Raw genomic sequence first — 19,156 nt, forward strand, 5'->3', positions numbered from 1 at the left:
CCCATATATCATATCGGATTGTTGGCCCAGGAATACATTTTAGCACGGTGCTTGGGCAAACCTGAGCATTTGGTGTTGAGTGTTACAGAGGCTTGCATTCTGGTTTCAGGGCTATCGAGCGTGTCTTAAGAGCAAACATTGGCCCTTTTAGTGTCAGTGCCTCTGTGTTATCCCAGTCCCAGCCCCTACCCACGAAAATCCTTCAATCGCAGTTTCTGGCAAATGCACTGAACTTGTTCTGTGGCTTCATATTTCAAAGGCAGACTGGCATCCTTAAGCGGGTGATAAAGTCTGTAGCATTTCTTCAAATGTTAAGTTTGTTTACTTACCTAATGTTTAGTTTATCTTTATAGGGAAATGAAATCTGAAGCCAAATTTTGCCCTTTTGTTTTGAGTCAAGAGTTCAAATGTCCGTCGTCACTATTTTTGTAAGCGCTAATAGTGTCGCGTGAACACAAATCTTGTGTTCGGTGGTGAAGACTAAGCTCACTTGTCACGCAGTCTCAGCAAATGTTCGGGCTGTGAGAATTAAAAGATATTTACTTTTAACATAGCTGGCCTCATAATTTTGTTTCTAAGAGACAGTTCACCGCCTGGGGTTTGTAAGCAGTGTATTTAGCAATACAAATCATTAGATTTCACAGTGATGCTCTATACACTCTACCACCAAAGCCACCACTGTATAGTTGCAAAGTGTTTCCATAAGACTGTGTTAACTGTTCTGACAGTGGCATTCTATACCGATGAGAATTTAAGATTAAGCAATAATAATGATTTACAGCCCTTTGTCCTCGACTAAGGCTTACGCACACCGTGCCAGCCGTGCGGGTGGTTTGACCATACTTCACCACGCTGATCAATGTGGGGGTGGTTGGCGAATAGAGGACAAGGACAACTTCAGATATTGCTCGCCACTGATGTTAGTCACGGGCGGGAATCGAACCTTGCGTCACCAGAGTTAGTTGCGTCCACCTGCAAACCACTGCACCCCCTCCCCCGGCGTTTTCTTCCCAGATGCTGCTGGCCAATTAGCCCTGACTCGACTTGGTGAAACGAGCAGTGGCATTGGGTCAGCAACTGTGTAATTGATAGAACATCTCATTTGTGTACCTGCCCATGTGGACCAAAGCAAAGACCTGCCCATGATGCTGATGTAGAGAGTATATTAAGTACGAGGATTCACGTTTTGAATATGGTCATGTCAAGTAAATTTTGTCTTGTTTGGTTGGATGTTTCCTAGGCTCTAAAATACCTATACCGTATTATAAATCTCGACTTAAAGCTTTCGTTACTGCAGGAATTCATACTCTTTGGGTCTTTCGGTAAAGTCACGGAGATAGAAAAATAATGAAAAATCACGACGTTTCATATATTTCTCCTGCCTCAGCAGTTCTTCTGCTGTACTTTTTCACCTGAAGACGATTGATTGTGTTGCGATGGAAACGTCGTGATTTTTATTTTTATTTTTCTATCTACGTGACTTTACCGAAAGAGCCAAAGAGTACTACTGTATACCGTATTGTTAGAAAATAAAACTCATGCTCAACGTGGTTGCATATGTACGAACACCAATCACGGTTTGATTAACAATACGATCGGAATTGGCCAAACAGCCCAAGTTTAAGACCTATTCTGAAAAAGTCTCCAGGCTTTTACTGGGTGACTAAAATATCGTCACCAATTTAAAAATATGTACATTTTTGAAATATATATAATGATGATGATAAGATCGCATAGAATTATATGAGCGACTATTAGCGCAAACATCCTACATTTTATTAAATCCCCAAAACATTAACTTATTCGATTCCCATAAATATAAGGCACTTAGGAGCTGAATACCCGGACCGTTCACGACACGTGGCGCATCCAATGCTCTCGTACGGGAGAACGTTCACAAGCACTTTAGGATCTTGCTGTATGGCGCTGTTTTAAGTGCTGGCATCTCTTGCTCATTCACGGTGTTCGTCGGTGTCGTTTTGGGCCCGCGGCGTTTTGTGCGTCGATGCTGTTGCTGCCTGTCGCGCATTCGCATGGGAAACGCACGTGGGCTCCCCCCCCCTCTCTCTCGCCCTCCCAACGTAGACAGGGCATTCGAAAAGCTCTCCCCGTCGGCTCTGCGAACAACGTCGTGTTGTTCTACCAAAGAAATGTGGTGGTTTTTTGTTAAATTTTTTTTCTTCCGGCTGGCGATCGCGTTACAATCGTGTACATACGACACACGCCGCACCAAACTGTAGCCTTCGTGTATTTAACAGCATTGCATTTCTAAATGTACAGTGTAAAATACGTGTGACCTGTTGCGTGATGATGCTTTGCGTTACTGTTCATAATGTGAAGTTATTTTGTAATAAACATTCTATCCGTCTGTGAACATGCAATCGGTGTCATTTTTTAAATAAACATTTGTTTTTAAATGTCAGCCCTTTCTGTCAATCCACTGCGAGATGAAGGCCGCACCAAATCAAGTCGGTCATGGAGGTTGTTTGTGATACCACATTTTACACAAAGGCAGGTTTGATAACTGGCTAAGACCACAGTAAGTTCTAGATTTGAAGCTTGATACAGTAAATGTAGCTGTGACGGTCCCACCTGAAGACGGAGACTTGTGTTGCCTCCGAAACGTCGTGATTTAATTGAGTTATTTTCATGTATTTTTATTTTATTATTTTTTACCTACTTGACTTTACCGAAAAAAACCCTAAGATTATGAACCACAATACGTATCACTTACCTCGTGGTTTCCAAAAAAAAAACATGCCTAAGAGTCTTAATTGAGCTGCATGCAGTGTGCCTCAATATCACTACTTCAATTTCGATTTAAAGCTTTCGTGACTGCAGGGATTCATATTCTTGGTTCTTTCGGTAAAGTCACGTAGAAGGGAAATAATAAAACAATAAAAATAAAACAATATAAACCAATAATATTAATATCACTACTTCACTTACTCAAGACCGGCTTATTGAACCTGAACCTTGGCCTCATGATGACCAACACTTTGTGTTGTTTTCTTGGTTCTTTCTGTAGTCACGTAGAATGGATATGCTTAGGTTTTTTCGGTAAAGTCACGTAGGCTGTGACGGTCCCACCTGATGACGGAGACTTGTGTTGCCTCCGAAACGTCGTGATCTTTATTTCATTTTATTTTATTAATTTTTATGTTTTACCTACGTGACTTTACCGAAAAAACCTAAGAATATGAATCCTTGCAGTCACGAAAGCTTCAAATCTAGAACGTAGAATGGAAATAATAAAATAAAACATAATAAAATACTTCTCACAACGTTTCGGCCACAACGCAAGTAGGACGGCTACTTGCGTTGTGGCCGAAACGTCGTGAGAATTATTTTATTATGTTTCATTTTATTATTTTATTACTTCCCTTCTACGTGACTTTACCGAAAGAACCAAGAAGATAAATCCCTGCAGTCACGAAAGCTTTAAATCGAAACTTTGTGTTGTTGTTGAAAAATGCACCCAAGGCCGATTTACAAACGCTTCCCACAGCTGTTAATCATCCTCGCTCCGCAATGTTGGTGCCCGTTTCATAATAAACAAAAAAATAAATACAAGGGCATCTCTTCCTCTCCCCAGTTACCGCGAGATGCAGCAAGATGCAGCAGCGCCTTTCTGTAAACCTATCTCCTCTCTCCAGTTATAATTTACCAGGGCACACGCTCGAGAAAAAACACATTTTTTTTTGTGTTCCACGCCGATGAGCCCCTTTAAACAAATGTGCTGGCGCTTGCAGACGCACTGGCGGCATTCCCAGCATGAGCAATAACCCAAGCACGCGGAGACGCGAAGCACCAGTCCCTTTGGCAAGACACGACGCGGGGTGGATCGCATCTCGGCTCGATGTTGAAGTCCAGTGAAACCCCAGAGACAGACTATCTTGTTCCCACGACCATATTCTCTTCTGACACGACTTATTCTGGATCGAGGGCTATAAATAGGCGAAAGAGGTTTTTGCGTGGATTTCCAAAAAGATTTGCTGGGGGACTGAGCCGGACGAACGAGCCGCCGACAAAACCGACTCCCTCCTGGGTTTCGTTTTCGTAAACGAAACTTTAAACGGACTCCGCAAAAAAGATGCGCAAAGCAATGGGGACGTTGCGTTGCGAGTACGCAACAAAGCGGTGTGTGTGGGGGGGGGGTGTTTCATGAGTTACTCCACCGGTTTGCATGCTATTATTTAATGTTGACTTGAAGCTTTCGTGACTGCAGGAATCCATCCTCTTTGGTTCTTTCGGTAAAGTCACGTAGGTAGAAATAAAACAAAATAAATCACGACGTTTCGAACGCAACACAAGCGCCCGTCTTCAAGTGAAAATCACGATGTCTGCTGCCCTGTGAAGAGAAGCTGTCACCAGCAAGAGTTTATTAAAGTTTTTGACGGGCGCTTGTAATACGTTCGAAACGTCGTGATGTAATTGGTTTTATTTCTACCTACGTGACTTTACCGAAAGAACCAAAGCGTATGATTTAATGGTTACATACAATGTATATTTATTCCAATCGCTCATTATTTTAATGAGCGATTGGTACCAGCATATCAGGTCAGGCAGAGGACAACGCGACCTCTGTTCTGCTTCCCCTGGCACTGAATCGAACGTCTGGACGAATGTGCCCAAATCATCCGCTCCCAATCTCATGATACTGTCGAGAAAGCTAAGCTGGCTTGAGCCTGGAAAGTGCTTTAGCGGGCAACCAGCCACGCGTACACCGATGGTGTAGGCTGCGGGGCTACATTGTGGGCATCACAACTATTGTACACCCACAACAATTGCTCCCTTCATCAACCTCCACTATCCAGCGTGGTGAAGTATGGTCAAACAACCTCCAAGACCTCACGGTGGTGAGGCTTTCATCCAGCAGTGGAGTGACAGAGGGCTGTACGTGTACATCGTGGAAACGATTTTCGATCTGATGTGGCTACCAGTGCGATTATTTACACGGGAACAAATTAAGCAAATGGTTGCACAGCGACACGATTTTGTCTCAACCAACGCGCAGTGTCCATCCATCACACCGCAGCGAACAAACTCTTCTCTTTCCGTCTAAAACGTGCTAGGCTGTCGCGACCAACATCATCCATAACACAGGGTGGTTTTGGGTTAGATCTCTTTCTGCTTCTTCCCGACTTAGGGGCCGTCCATAAATTACGTCACGCGATTTTGGACGATTTTTGAGCCCCCCCCCCTCAAATATGACGTCACAAACCTCAAATAATAATTAAACATGCTTCAAATCGCTTTAAACTATTGCCATTGTAGTGCGTATTTAATGTGGCGCTGCACTCTGATGTTGTAGGAGTGTTGCTATAACAATTAGTGTTGTTATAACAATTCTATATTTATTTAAAGTTGCGCATTTTGATGTGACGTCACATTTCTCACCCCCCCCCCCACTCGTCACACATGTCTGACCCCCCCCCCCCAGGTGCGTGACGTCATTTATGGACGGCCCCTTAGAATTCACTCCTATCTCGACCCCCAACCTCTTCTATCCTAGCTCAATTCAAGAAACCGCTTTTAACAAATTGTATTCGTTGCTGGCCGCTTGACATTTTGGGACTGCTCAGCAACTGCGGTTTAGTTTTTAAAATATTAATTTTACAAAACTTTCCCTTCGTGTTTGATCTGAAATCATCACTTGCCAATTGTAACCGATTTACTGTCATTCAGTCGCGATCGCACATTGGTGCCACCAGTGCTGGATGAAGCTAGTGAGGGGCCTGTAGCATGTTATAAAGGGGCCCTAAATAAAATAAAAACACGTAAATATGAAAACACACAAATGTTTAACTTGCATAGTATAGTATTGGTATTTTTTCATTTGCTATACAGCCAGATAATACGACAAATCGCTAACCTTAAACAACCCAGTCGTTCATAAAAGGTGAAGGCAGTATAGTACTATAGTAATAGAGCAAGTGCAGATTCACCGAACCGGAATTTATAGCTTGAAAGAATTTAGCGCGGGGTCCTTGAACGTGCGGGGCCCGTAGCATTATGTAGCTACTTTTGCTACGAGGATAATTAATCCGGCACTGGGTGCCACCACTCCGGGTGAGCATTGCACATGGGCAATGTGAGAAGGAAAAGTTATGCAATCTATGGGTCCATGTGACGAATTACCGTACAGGGTGGTGACGGGGCCACCCTTCAGCATCCAGTGCACTGGTGCAGCACTGAAACGTAGAACCACTTGGGATTAAGTTACAAAAAAAACTACCCTCTAAATGATATAAATGTTAGACACGTTTTGTCCATAAGAGGAGTGCGGTTAATGTGAGATGACTTGAAAATATTGCACATTAATTAAAACGTGTATATAAACAAAATGTTCCTTTGCAATTTTATTTCACGTTTGGTTGGTGTATAAAAAAATATTCCGGAAAAATGTTAGAATGGGAAGATGATATTTTCTTGCTGTGGTTTTCACACCTGATGATGATTGCTTGTGTTGCATTCGAAACGTCGTGAGAATTGTATTATTGTATTATTTCCCTTCTACGTGACTTTACCGAAAGAACTAAGAATAAGATGAAAACAGTTTGTAATTCCAGGCCTCGACAGAAACTCCAGTTGAAGCGTGTATGTCTACTGCGCAATTCACATTTACAAATAGACCAGATATACAATCGCAGTTTGATTAACGGAAGGTATTTTGGGGATGAGTTCAGAGCCACTGATACTAAAAAATTACTTCAGAAGAGAGTTCAGCTGGTACTTTTACATTACAGGGAAGTATAAATGGTAACAGAGAAGTTCACAACGCTAGAATTTGTCAAAATGTTTTAAGCAGACGAATTATATTTGGAGCTTTCGTGACTGCAGGAAAGAAAATAAATGTATTTATTTATAAATGTATTTATTTTCTACGTGACTTTACCGAAAGAACCAAAAAGTAAGACGAATTATAATTGCACTAAACTACTATTTAATATACTTCGAATCACGGTTGTAAAGTAATACTTTAGTACTGACACGAAATACGTTAACTATATTCGCAGTATAGAGAATGTGGTTAGGTTTTTTTTCCACCAAGCGTTCTTTGTATACATTACCCACAACTTATCACACCACAATATAAACTCCTTACAGATTGTACATTTTACGTTTAAATTTAGCTCTTCTAAATATACAAGTTAGCATCTGAGATAGAGAATACTTTCTCGATATTGGCTATGGGAAATGTAAAAATACTCTTGACCAAATGTGATTGTTAGACAATGTTCGTCTCTTGCACAATGTAGATGGAATTCCCAGCGGATGACTTCACTTGCTGCTGCAGCCAGCATCGTATTAAAAAAACTTTCCATCTTCTGACAAAGCACGCTTCCCCAGCCAAACCCCGCCTTTGTCAATTGTGCTCGTCACAATTGCGCGAGTGTCTGTGGTTTGTTTTTTGTCGCTTGAGCAGGCCTTTTCCATTTCCGATCATTTTCAACGCAAACAGCAAGAGACAGACGGTATTTAGAGGAGACAAAGAGAAATCCCTTCGGTTTCTTAAAATCGCCACGCCAGATGCAACCACTGATTACTCGACTGCGAGAACAATCAGTGGGGGCGTTACCACTCAAGGAGTGATTCGTATTCTCAAATCACAGATCCACTGAATGGAATTCTCCGAATTATGCAAACAGTTTCCATGTGGGGAACACATCATCCGTTCTGTCATTGTTCGTGCAAAAGAGGGCATTTAATTTGTAGTGCACTTTTTTGTATTGTAAAATAATTCCCAAAAATGAATGAGTAAACTTCACTGCAACTGCATTTTAAGGCTTAATGTGAAACCACAGCAACGCGTTATATAGGGTACGTATGTACAAGTTAAACTGTCATCCTATTCTCAAAACCTCTCGATTGTCCACTTTACTTTCCAACAATCTTATGCACCGCAAAGAGCCGTGTGCTTTTTACACGTGATAACCCTGCACCGCACCTGCGCTTCGTATCAACTACCAGCGGTCCCCAACCATTTTAGCACCAGGGACCGGTTTCGTGAAAGACAATTTTTTCACGGACCGGGGGCGGGGGGGTTCATCATTGGGTCTTTCTCCCTTTTCAAAGAAGCTCTCCAGCTACGTTTGTTTTCTACTCATGTTGGCTAGGGGTTAGCAGCTTGTGGGCTCACCAAAACTGTGACAAGTGCGCAGTGCGGGAAAGAGGCGCGGACGGAAGTGGTCAAAATAAAACGATGGGGGCGGGTTCCACGCGCGGACTCACCGCTCTCACCTCCTGCTGCTGCTGTGCGGCCCGGTTCCTAACAGGCCACGGGACCGGAATAGCGGTCCGCGACCCTGGGGCTGGGGACCCCTGAACTCGTCGAATTGGAGCAGCGCAGCTGTGCAACATGAATATCGCGCTGGGAAGGTAAGCAAGCGAGTGTTTCACAGCAGGGGTGATGCGACGGCTAAACGTAGAGCCAGAGCTAAGAGACCGACCGATGAAATGTCACGCCAGGTTCACGAGTGGACCCAAGAACGGGCAAGTGAAAGCACGTTGCTTTAGAATGTATGTAGGTATGTTGAACTTCTTTCGCATTCATCTTCTTGGTTCTTTCGGTAAAGTCACGTAGAATGGAAATAATAAAAATAAAACATAATAAAATAATTCTCACGACGTTTCGGCCACAACGCAAGCAGCCGTCTTCAGGTGGAGAACAGGTCTGTCGAGGAGACAGAGTCTGAAGACGGCTGCTTGCGTTGTGGCCGAAACGTCGTGAGAATTATTTTATCATGTTTTATTTTTATTATTTTATTATTTTACTTCTACGTGACTTTACCGAAAGAACCAAGAAGATGAATCCCTGCAGTCACGAAAGCTTTAAATCGAAATTCTTTCGCACTGTACATAGCCAACCGTGCTCATCGGAGGTGCGAATATGTAGCTAGGTTGTACTGTAGATAAGAATCTTGTATACATTTCTATAACTCCTCTTTGTGAGAATTTGGAAAATCGAGGTTGCCTGCCTACCTTCCTGTAGTATTCCAGCCTTATGCATGTCCCTCCCTTCAGGATTTTTTTTTACAAAATTCTAATTTTTCGCAATTCTGTCGACATGCGTGTCTCAACAAATGCGGCATCTTAAAATGCGGTCACATTTTACTTGCTTCATAAATTCAACTTGAACTCTACAACTCCCCGACAGTGACAGCACGATCTTCCGCTCTCCATCTGTCTCCCTACTGTGAAGGGCCATTACCCAGAACTTGAGCTAAAACAGCTGAACGTTAAAAATTAGTGCTTGCTAAAATTCAAATGCTGCAGCATCGTATTTAGCATGCAAATTCAGGACTCTTTTATTAGCAATACACAACATTGGGACATCTCACCGCACATCCAGTCAAAGGCCGCCATGCAAGTGTTTTGATAATTGCATTTATTTATTAAACCATTCACGTTGCATTTTGGCAATCCTCCGTTTCTGGGCTGATAAACGTTAGACAGAACTCGACCAGAATCTCTTTGTTTAAAATAAAAAAAAAATGCACGAACAGGCACAAACGTTGAGTTACGCAAAAGACACTGCAATAGTCGTGGTACGGTACGATTCACAGGGGTACAAATCAAACAACGTGGTACAAAAACCGGTAAACTGGCCAAGCAACTTGTGTCCCACGATTATTGAAATCTAATACTAATCGTGAGACCAGGTCGTTGGTTGTTGAATGTACCATTTCAGTGGTTGAGCAAAATGTGTTTACTTCAATTCACACTTTGACTTTATAAGAACATTTTAATTACAAGATCCTGAAAGCAAATGTGACACATTGCTTCAATGTGGTGAAGACTACGTTTCTCCTAACAGAATACAGCACATTACAATGACATATTTGTGTTCTTCATTTTAAGTGGCGCCTCTCATCACACACAGAGAAAATGTGGCATTAAGTTGTGAATCTCTGTCATTGTTATTAATCTCCTATACCACAAAAAATTGCCGAGACAAAAGTAATGGCCACTTAAAATTAAGTGCAGCCTCAATAAACCACAGCGTATATCACACAGTACCAGATAAAGCAAGTCATCGTTACAGCAAAATGAAAGCATTTTTAACAAATGTTGATATGAACCCTGTCCAACGTAAAACACAGTAGTAAATATAGAATCTGTAAAAGCAGAAACATTTGGTGTAATCTACACGTGTGTTCAACTCAATAACAAACCATAAGGCGCCCTTATACATCACATTACTTTCAATTAAAATATTTGAAAAATAATACTGCGCTTGCCACAACTGGACGCAACATTTGTTAGATACCGCCGCCAGTAGTCGAAATGGGCCACGATAAAACGGTAACGCGCCATGCCGCCACTTCTCAGAACACCGTACACGGTTCCTATTCCGATACTGCAATCTTTCCGCAGAAGGGAAACGAACATGGGGCTGCTGTAGGATAAATATTTATCATACTGGGAATTCTACATTTCCATTTCGACCACTGGATACTGCCATATGGTCTATTATTAAGCAGGACAGTCTAGACAAACACCAAAAAAGTGCAAAAGAAGGTAAATTTAAAATAATAACCCTAAATTAAAATAAAATAGAGGGAAAGCAGGAATCAATATTCAATTTTGATGAGTCTTACTGTAAAATTTGATTGATGGAATATAGGAGCGACGCACTCCCTGCTGTGCCCTGGCTCCATGCGGCCCGTCTCCTTCGCGCTGGTTCTCCCTCGCCCACTTCAGCTGCCCTGCCCTGGCCATCAGCCTGCGGTGGATGCTGCCCCTGCGACTGGCTAATCAATCTGGGGCTGCCCTTGCTCCTGGCCATCGCCTTCGCCCTGTCCCTGGCCTTCTGCCTGCTGCACGTGCTGCGCTGGAGGCTCCACGTGCAGCGCTGGAGGCTCCACGTGCTGAGGAGGCTGCTCTTGGTGGTGGATGGGTGCAGGTGGCACTTCCGGATGACCGAGAGCTGGAAGAAAGAAAAGAACATACATTCGCAAATTCAAAGGATCCCTTCCCCCCCCCCCCCCAGCTTTAACCTTAACCATTTCCCATTCCGATGACATACGTGCGCGTACGTCAGCGCGATGACGTTTACACATTGCACCAGGTACTAATTTAAAGGCTGAGTCAACATAGCAGAGGTCCAGGAGGTATGTACACGTCATCAGTTTTTATTCCAATCCCGTTGCAACGATGCACGTGTATGTCGTGTCGAAATGGAACCGGAATGAGAACTAAAATAAAGTAACTTTATCAGTACCGAGGCTCCCACAAGGCCATATGGGAGTCCGTGTGGGACAGTTTGGCACCAGCTATCGCAGGGTGCGGTCTTGTCGCTAGAGTTCTCTGTGGCGAGTATAATGTCTTTAACAACAACGGCGTTATGCCTCTCTAAATAAAATTCCACTGAACCGCTTGCATGTTCCGAGCTTCATCGGCGAACAGGACCCACCCTGCAATTGCAGTGGCCTCGGAACGGAAAAGGGTAAACAGAGTGTTGGGGCAAGTGCTGTTAGTTGGCACCCATGAAGGCCAGGAGGGCACACGAGAGGGTGGGTGGCCAACACCACGCCCGGATGCCTTTGTCTGCCTCTTGGTGATGTTTACACATTGCACCAGGAGAGGCCCAGGACCAGGTCAGATAATTGTCACTGGTGTTGGCTGTGAGCGGAAATTAGTCAGGTCGCAGAGTTTGAATCGTAGTACGCTAACCGCGACATTACTGCTACCCACACACATTCACAAGCCACACGCGCACGCAAAATTGATGTGCTTATAAATATACACAAACGCACACATGCGTTATTTTCTCAACGTTTGTCTATGTACCATTTTAATATGTCATGGGGTCTCATGTACATTAATATGTCTGTGCGGCAGTTGTAGTGTTTGGTCTCAATGTCACACTTCAGTGTTAAGACACTGGTGTTTGGTTTATTAGTTATATCATTGTATTGGGTTAAAGAGTTGGACTTTAAAGGCAACTAGCAAATAGGCTTCTATGTGTAGGTATATGTGGAGAATGTTCGGAATTTTATGGCAAGATAGGAAAAGCAACATTTGGGTGTGGGCATGAGTGTGTCATTTGTAGGAGCTGGATTGAACCCATGCTGGCTGTACACGCATCAATAAGAGTGTCTGCGAGTATTTGCACAGAATTTCAAAGGCACAATGAAGGTCTGTAATTATCATTCATTTTGAGTTGGCTATGTCGATCTGGTCTCTTAAGTACAGGTGAGGATTTTCTGCTTGAAAGCATTCAATTTTGAGAAAGTACTAAACCGCGGTTAAATTTATGCACAAATCATGAAGTGTTAAAATCTACTCTCCATACCATTAAAAATCTTATGCACACACTCACTGAAAGTGACATTCAGCCTTTTTAGCATCTGTTGTATAGGACTCTGTCAAGAGGCAGATGGATGGGAAAAAAATGCTCAAAGAATAATTTAATGACCAGACAGCATGACAAAACCAATTTTTCCCGGATCTCTAAAATTAGACGTGGAATGCCTCTAAGTGGCGTGACTACTGCATGGACGGCAATCCAAAACCGAAGAGACGCAATCAGAACCGCATCAGATAAGAGCCACGGGGGATGTTTATCGGGCACGGCAGCGAAAGAGCTCAGGGCCCCTCATGCCCAGCTGGAGCGAACGATGCTCTCTCGTGCCGCGCGCTGCAAGACGGGAGCCTCCTACGAGAGGGTTTGCAGACGCACGCACAGTCTCAAGTAATATCACGTTACACAAGCACCTACACACGTTCAAATACCAGCATATTTGCGGCGCGGCTTTTGTGAAAGGATATATATCTCCCGTGGACACTTAAATATGGAAGGGGCCTGCTGTTTTAACTGTTAGAGGGGTGTTAGTTGCCATGCAAAGTCACCATGATATGATGCAAAATTTTGGGGGTTTTCGTTTGACCATCACACTTTCAGTGCTTTTATATAGGGCAAGGAGTCACACATTTAGCAGTTTTGGTATTTACTGAAAGATAATACAAATAAAAGTTGATAATAAAAAATGAGCCACCAGGTTATATTACTATATATTTGATTACTATCAAAAGCATTAAAAAATCATTCCTTTGCCAAACAACTGCTGAATAAAGTCTTTCCCACACCATGTCGGTAACTGGGGTTTTGAAGACATTTTTACCGCACTTTAGCACGTGGGTCAGTGTCGATGAAAGTAGGATAGTGTGGTGCCAATTAAGATATGATTCGGCAGAGATGTCAGCTTTGGCCAGAAATAAAATTCAGGCTGACGAGACCATAACCATGTTCAAAACAACAGTGTCACCTAATTTTAGATTTGAGGCTTTCGTGACTGCAAGGGTCCATACGCTTTGTTTTTTTCGGTAAAGTCACGTAGGTAAAAAATAAAATTAAAATAAATTAAATCACGACGTTTCGGAGGCAACACAAGCTTCCGTAATTTTGCTGTGACGGTGCCACCTGAATACGGAATTAAAACTAAATCCTCGACCAAACGCATGTAAGGAGTGAATTGTGTGTGCAGCGATTGAAGAGTCCGTGTTTAAATGCACTCATCTCTGTGCTGCAATAAACAGAGCTTACACAGAACACTGCGGTAGCACACATCAAGCTCAGACTACTAATAATTCAGTGTTAAGCCACTGTGTTTTGAAATTGTGGCTCTTAAACCATAGCAGAAATTATTTAAAAATAGAACTCTGTCACCACCACAAATCATGTCCAAGCTCATGTCGAAAAAATGGAATCCCAAAACAACCTTCGCCATTTTTTTAGGAGGGGGGGGTGGGGTAGAGTAGGGGGGGGGGGTTTAGTAACAAATACAATATTAATGTCCGGAACTCATTTTGTCAGTAAAAGGTTTAATCACACTTAAACTCTATAAAGGACGATTACGTCAAGCTAAAAGTAAATAGATAAGATAAATACATTGCTTCAAAGTATTATTTTTAAGTCAGTGGTTTCCACTTGGGCAAAGTGGAGTCCTTTGTCTCCTGCTTACAACGCTGAGACGATGGTGGACATTCTACATTCCTATGGAAGTGGTGATGGAATCCATATGAAATCCACTGCTGATTTTTCGCTAAATATGCCTTATTTTATTGACTCCAGAGTCAATAGTTTTGTTTAAACCCCTTACCAGGAGTTGAACTCACAACCTTCTGATTAAATGATGCTTGCTCTCACCACCCAATCACCCCGTGCATTACATTACCTCTGTGTACTCTATAGGGCATCAAACTTGAGCTACCCTGTCTACAATCATTCAATGAAAGCGGTAAATACGTATTGTATCTTGAAGAATTGTTGCATTTCCTACCTGTGCCAGAGTTATTTTATTTATTGACACAACAACAACTTCGTTCCCATAAAGATAAATCAAACTGGCCAAGAACAGTAATTTCCAGCATCACATAAAGACCTGAGGAAGCTATTTTATAGCTATCATCAGTTTTGGCAGTACACACCCACTCGCTGGATCACAGCTGGGCCAACAGAAACACTCGCAAGAGAACCAACGGTTGGGTAAGGAAATCTCGCCTCAAATTTTAATCTCGTTTGTGGCAGTGAAAATTATTGGTGTAGCCTTGTGAATTAAACATCTGCCAAAAAACTGTTTAATTCCTTTACAACGTATTGCACTCTCATGAAGGAGAACACAGCCTACCATTTCTACCAATAGCACTCACAGCCAGAGTTATCTTCTGCTCAAGTAAGCATTGGAGGCTGTTTCCATACCCTTCTTACAAGATTCCAATGGCGGGGGTGAGGAGTATCTTTAGGACAACCGCTGTTGACTTTGCGGCAAAGTGATGCATGTACTCATTTAATTGACTCAGGAGGGATGATGGGCTAAGTCAGGGGTCGGCAACCAAAATAACAAGGAGAACCATTTTTTCGAATTCGGTAATAAAAAAATAATATTTCAAGAGCCGCAATGCATGTGAATACGGGACGGTGCCCCTTGAAAATAAACGTCACGAAGCAGTCCTTAAAGAGCCGCCTGTGGACTCTGGATCCGCAGGATTTCGACCCCTGGGATAAGTCAAAAGCAGCAACCAGGAATTGAACTGCCAACTTTCCTCTCGCGAAGCCACACGCTCTATCGATGAGCCACATCGCCGGTGTCACGATGTCAAAGCTGCTTTGCAAGGTCACACAAAGAACAGTAAGCGTGTAAGTAATCAGGAAGCCATGTAGGACATGCAGCATTTAAAACCTAGCTTGGTGGCCAAATGTCCTCGTAATTAACCATTCTCAACATTGCGCTAGCTTTAATGAGTTGTCAAGTCAATTAACGCACTTGTCCAGTATAATACTGCATTGACGTTAAAAAGATACGTGACTTTTTGGTAGGCCATTGCATTTAATTTCATCGCCCAAAACCCTGAATTACAACAATTTACAATATTTCGTATTAACTGAAAGTTGAAAATGTCGTACTCAGATTGTAAATGTTGTGGCTTTGCTCTCCAACACACCGGTGTGCTGTACTAGTGACGAATTGGCACGTTCTGTCTACATTATAACCTTACTAATTGGCTGTGTTGGGTTGTGGGAGGTTGGACAACACATTTATATATTTACACAATCTAACCCAAAAAAAACTGTATTATGGATGATATTGGTCGCGAAAGCCTACGTGTTAAACTCAAAGCTGTTGTCAGTCCACTGCTTGGTGAAGACCTTTGCACACTATGTCAGACATTCTTTCACCATGCTGGTCAGTGCAAGTAAAATTAAAAAGTTCTGAGTTAAGGATCCCTAAGTCACGAGGCCAGGCAGGAGTGTCAGCCATTACAAAGAGTACAAAATGGAGGCACAATGAGCGTCTCAGTGAAGACGGGTGCATCTGTTCATTGTGGGACTTGAAGAAGCATTGTCTTTGAGTTCGTTTATGTTCTTATAATACTGGGAATGCTGTTATAATGTTAGGATTGCCGCTATAATACTGTAAATGCCTTTCTAATGCTGTTAAATTGTTATGATGAATATGAGGCCTAGTTAAGAACGAAGCCTGCCACTTGCATTATTGTGACTTATTTGTAGTTGGATAAGTCGAGTCAGATTTGTACCCATGTAACTTTAATGCGTTCTTGAGAGCAAGGATGAAGAAGTATCTCATCCACAGTTCAGTCTTATGTGCAGCGCTGTACATTTAGGCTGCAGTATGGTGATTACACGAAGTGACCTTATTTAACACAGTAGCTTATTCTCTTGTATAGCTATTCAGTGCTAATGTAGGTGCCTAATCCATCCAGGACCTATTGTTGAGTTTCATGTTATCTAAGACAATATTATGATGCTCCTTGTGTTCATTCATTGTATCGATATTGCAAGTATTAACAGATGCTGTATTTTGTGCTGTGTTTTTCCATCAGTTTTACCTCATTCTATTCATTAAATACGTTGGAGTCGGATGTTCACCCTGGCTCCGAAGGCTTATTGAATGCGAGGTTAACTACTCGGATAGTGGTGCAATGCAGCGCACAGCGAGGCCGAGACATCAGGGCATTGCAATTGCATGCTTTTGTGTTGGCATTTAATATCCACGCACGTCTATAAGCTATCGGACGTGCACACAAGAACACAATCAGAGCACACGCCCACGAGGTACAGAGAATCGTGCCGTTCTTGAAATGAAATGAACCTGTCTCAGTTCATTTGAAGGCTTTCTCCTGGTCCCATGGCAGATCACATGTCTGATGAAATCCTACACAGCAACTGCATTTAAGAGGGCAACCCAACTTACAACGACAAAAGCGCACCTCTCACCTGCACAAAGGTATTTTTTGGTTTACGTTAGCAAACTGAATTGGGTGACTACTTGCCTGAGTGGTTCGTCTGCTTGGCCCCAGAATAAGGCTTCATGGGTAACAATCCGGATATCATTTGTTAAATTTGAAACACAAGGTCAAAATAAAAACAACGTCTTGGTTGTCAATGCTGATAAAGAAAACACTAAGACTAATGTAGTGCTGCCACCCAACATTCTCAATCACGATATGGAATGAAAAACAAATGTCAAGATGGTCTTATTTTTAAAGAGTGCAATTTGAATGGGATTTTTAATAATAAACAAAGAGACAAAGACAAATATACGAGAGATTGCTAGCAGCACACAGAGGGCTTCACAAGAGACACTTATAAAGATGCAGTGTAGGCTGGTAAGTATAACCCGGAGCACGTTTGTGGAACCTGCCATCAACGCAGGCCTTTGAAAATGCTTGTCATTTGCCCAGATAAATCCTCAGCTATGCCCACGCATCATTCATGAATATGAATAGACTGTCTGCTATTCTAATCCAAACTTCATTTGTATCATTAACTGTGAGCGTGGCGACTTTTATCTTAAGAGGTTTCTCTACTTGATTTAAAATGTTTACAAGGGGACTATCCTTTAATGTTCTTAGCATGTGCCTTTCAGATAAATATGTACAGATACTTCTGCCCTCGACATAATGAACACACACGTACGCTTGTGTAAAGACTGTCAGGGCCAGCCTTTTAAGGCACGTTTCTGATAAACTCAATTCTGAGGCAAAAGAGGTGACCTCAGCTTGATTTTTGTGGAGCCTTGTAGTTACTACTGGACATCTGTGAAAAAGAACTTAACAGCTCATCGTATAGGGTGGTTTATAGCAATACAGTATGTAATTTAATGTTGGTTTTGCCTATGGAAGTATATAGTACGGTATAGACGCGTGTGATGTAAGAGAATAAAGTTTAGATGGAAGCATATTATATAATTTTTTACAACGTAGAATTTTTCATGTATTACTTACTGTTAGTAACTCAGCTTATTGTAGAGTATAGTAAGTTTACTGATGATGCTATGTAGTTTATACTTTAGTTTGTCATGCAGTTTATACTGTAGTTTTTTACGTGGTTGTTTAGTAACTACAGCTACATACTATTAACATTCCTTTCCTTTGTTAATGCTCCCCCCCTTCCCCCCCCCCCTTTGATGCTGCTAATCCTGCATAATGCACGGGCATAGTATTGATTTGGAACCCCCCCCCCCGCCCACCTCCTACGCATTTTCCATATGCTGAATTCCTCTTGATATGCAAATTATTTTGTTTAGGCGCTCTTCTTCCCACCTCCCCCCCCTCTAACCCAGCTTAAATATACGCTCCAAGCTTGGGGTGTTTCATTCTTCGCCTGAGGATGGCTGCTTGCGTTGTGGCCGAAACGTCGTGAGAATTGTTTTATTATGTTTTATTTTTATTATTTTATTACTTCCCTTCTACGTGACTTTACCGAAAGAACCAAGAAGATGAATCCCTGCAGTCACGAAAGCTTTAAATCGAAATTTAGCTCATCGGATTCCTCCAGTCTAAATAAACATTCTGAGTCTGATACTTCTGAGCCCTGTCAAATAAATTCACTGTGATGTTTAGCACGTGTCGCGACGGGTACTGCAAGATCCGACCATGTCTGTCCAGTGCTCGCCGAGCTGAATTGGCTTCCGGTTGCCCAACGAACACATTATGAGGTCGCACTCGTTAAACACAATATGTATGCCACAAATGAACCACGATAACTTGTGGATCTCATCAAGGAGCATAAACCATCACGTGAACACCGGTCATCCTCGCAGTGGCTTTTGGTTAGCTCTTGAACAAAGATGGCCACTGCATTGTGCGCTTTCAGATGCGCTTCTGCAGCCATCTGGAAAGCGCTTCCTCCCGACACTAAGAAACCACTGGAGCTACGCATTTTAAAATCTAGATTGAAAACTAATTTCTTTAGAACTGCTTTATTTGTTCAGTTTGTTGTCCTTCCCCTGCACCTCCAATTAGCAGGGTTAGCTAAGCTACGTACGGTGCAAAAGTAGGTTTTACATACACACATAGCTGAGATGTACACAGCCCGTGGTTGGGGACAAAAATGAGGATGAGAAGGGCTAAAGCACGTTTACCTTGAGCATTGGGGTTCTCTTCTCCGGGGTGTAGCACATCCCCCAAGCTGTTGGGTTGTCCTGGAGGTGGCAACCGCCCTTGCTGCTGCTGTTGCTGCTTCTTATTCTCCATCTGTTTCACCGCCTCCGTATAGGGAAGCATGTGATCAAGTGGGGGTCAACAGATCATTTTGCGAAAATCATTGCTGACATTTCAAAGCTTCATGGTACTCACAATTGATTCACAGAGATAACGACAAACTCAGCCAACACTCTTTGAGGTC

General features: G+C 42.5%; 1 protein-coding gene across 7 annotated transcripts in view; it reads right to left on the reverse strand.

The window, feature by feature from the left end:
* Positions 1-9,376: 9,376 nt before the first annotated feature.
* Positions 9,377-19,156, reverse strand: part of LOC144720233 (nucleobindin-2-like) — a 108,035-nt gene continuing 98,255 nt past the window's right edge. For 4 of the 7 annotated variants that reach the window (XM_078596785.1, XM_078596784.1, XM_078596781.1 and 1 more), the window contains exons 12-13: positions 18,894-19,017; positions 9,377-10,933 (exon numbers count right to left, since the gene is read on the reverse strand). In XM_078596785.1, the coding sequence (XP_078452911.1) occupies positions 10,758-10,933; positions 18,894-19,017 (300 nt within the window). In that variant the 3' untranslated portion in view covers positions 9,377-10,757. The remainder of the gene's footprint in view (positions 10,934-18,893; positions 19,018-19,156) is intronic. The other 3 variants (XM_078596786.1, XM_078596783.1, XM_078596782.1) reach the window with 1 other exon arrangement.

Source organism: Lampetra planeri, chromosome 8 (assembly GCF_965212315.1).
Source record: "Lampetra planeri chromosome 8, kcLamPlan1.2.h2, whole genome shotgun sequence".
Lineage (NCBI taxonomy): Eukaryota > Metazoa > Chordata > Hyperoartia > Petromyzontiformes > Petromyzontidae > Lampetra > Lampetra planeri.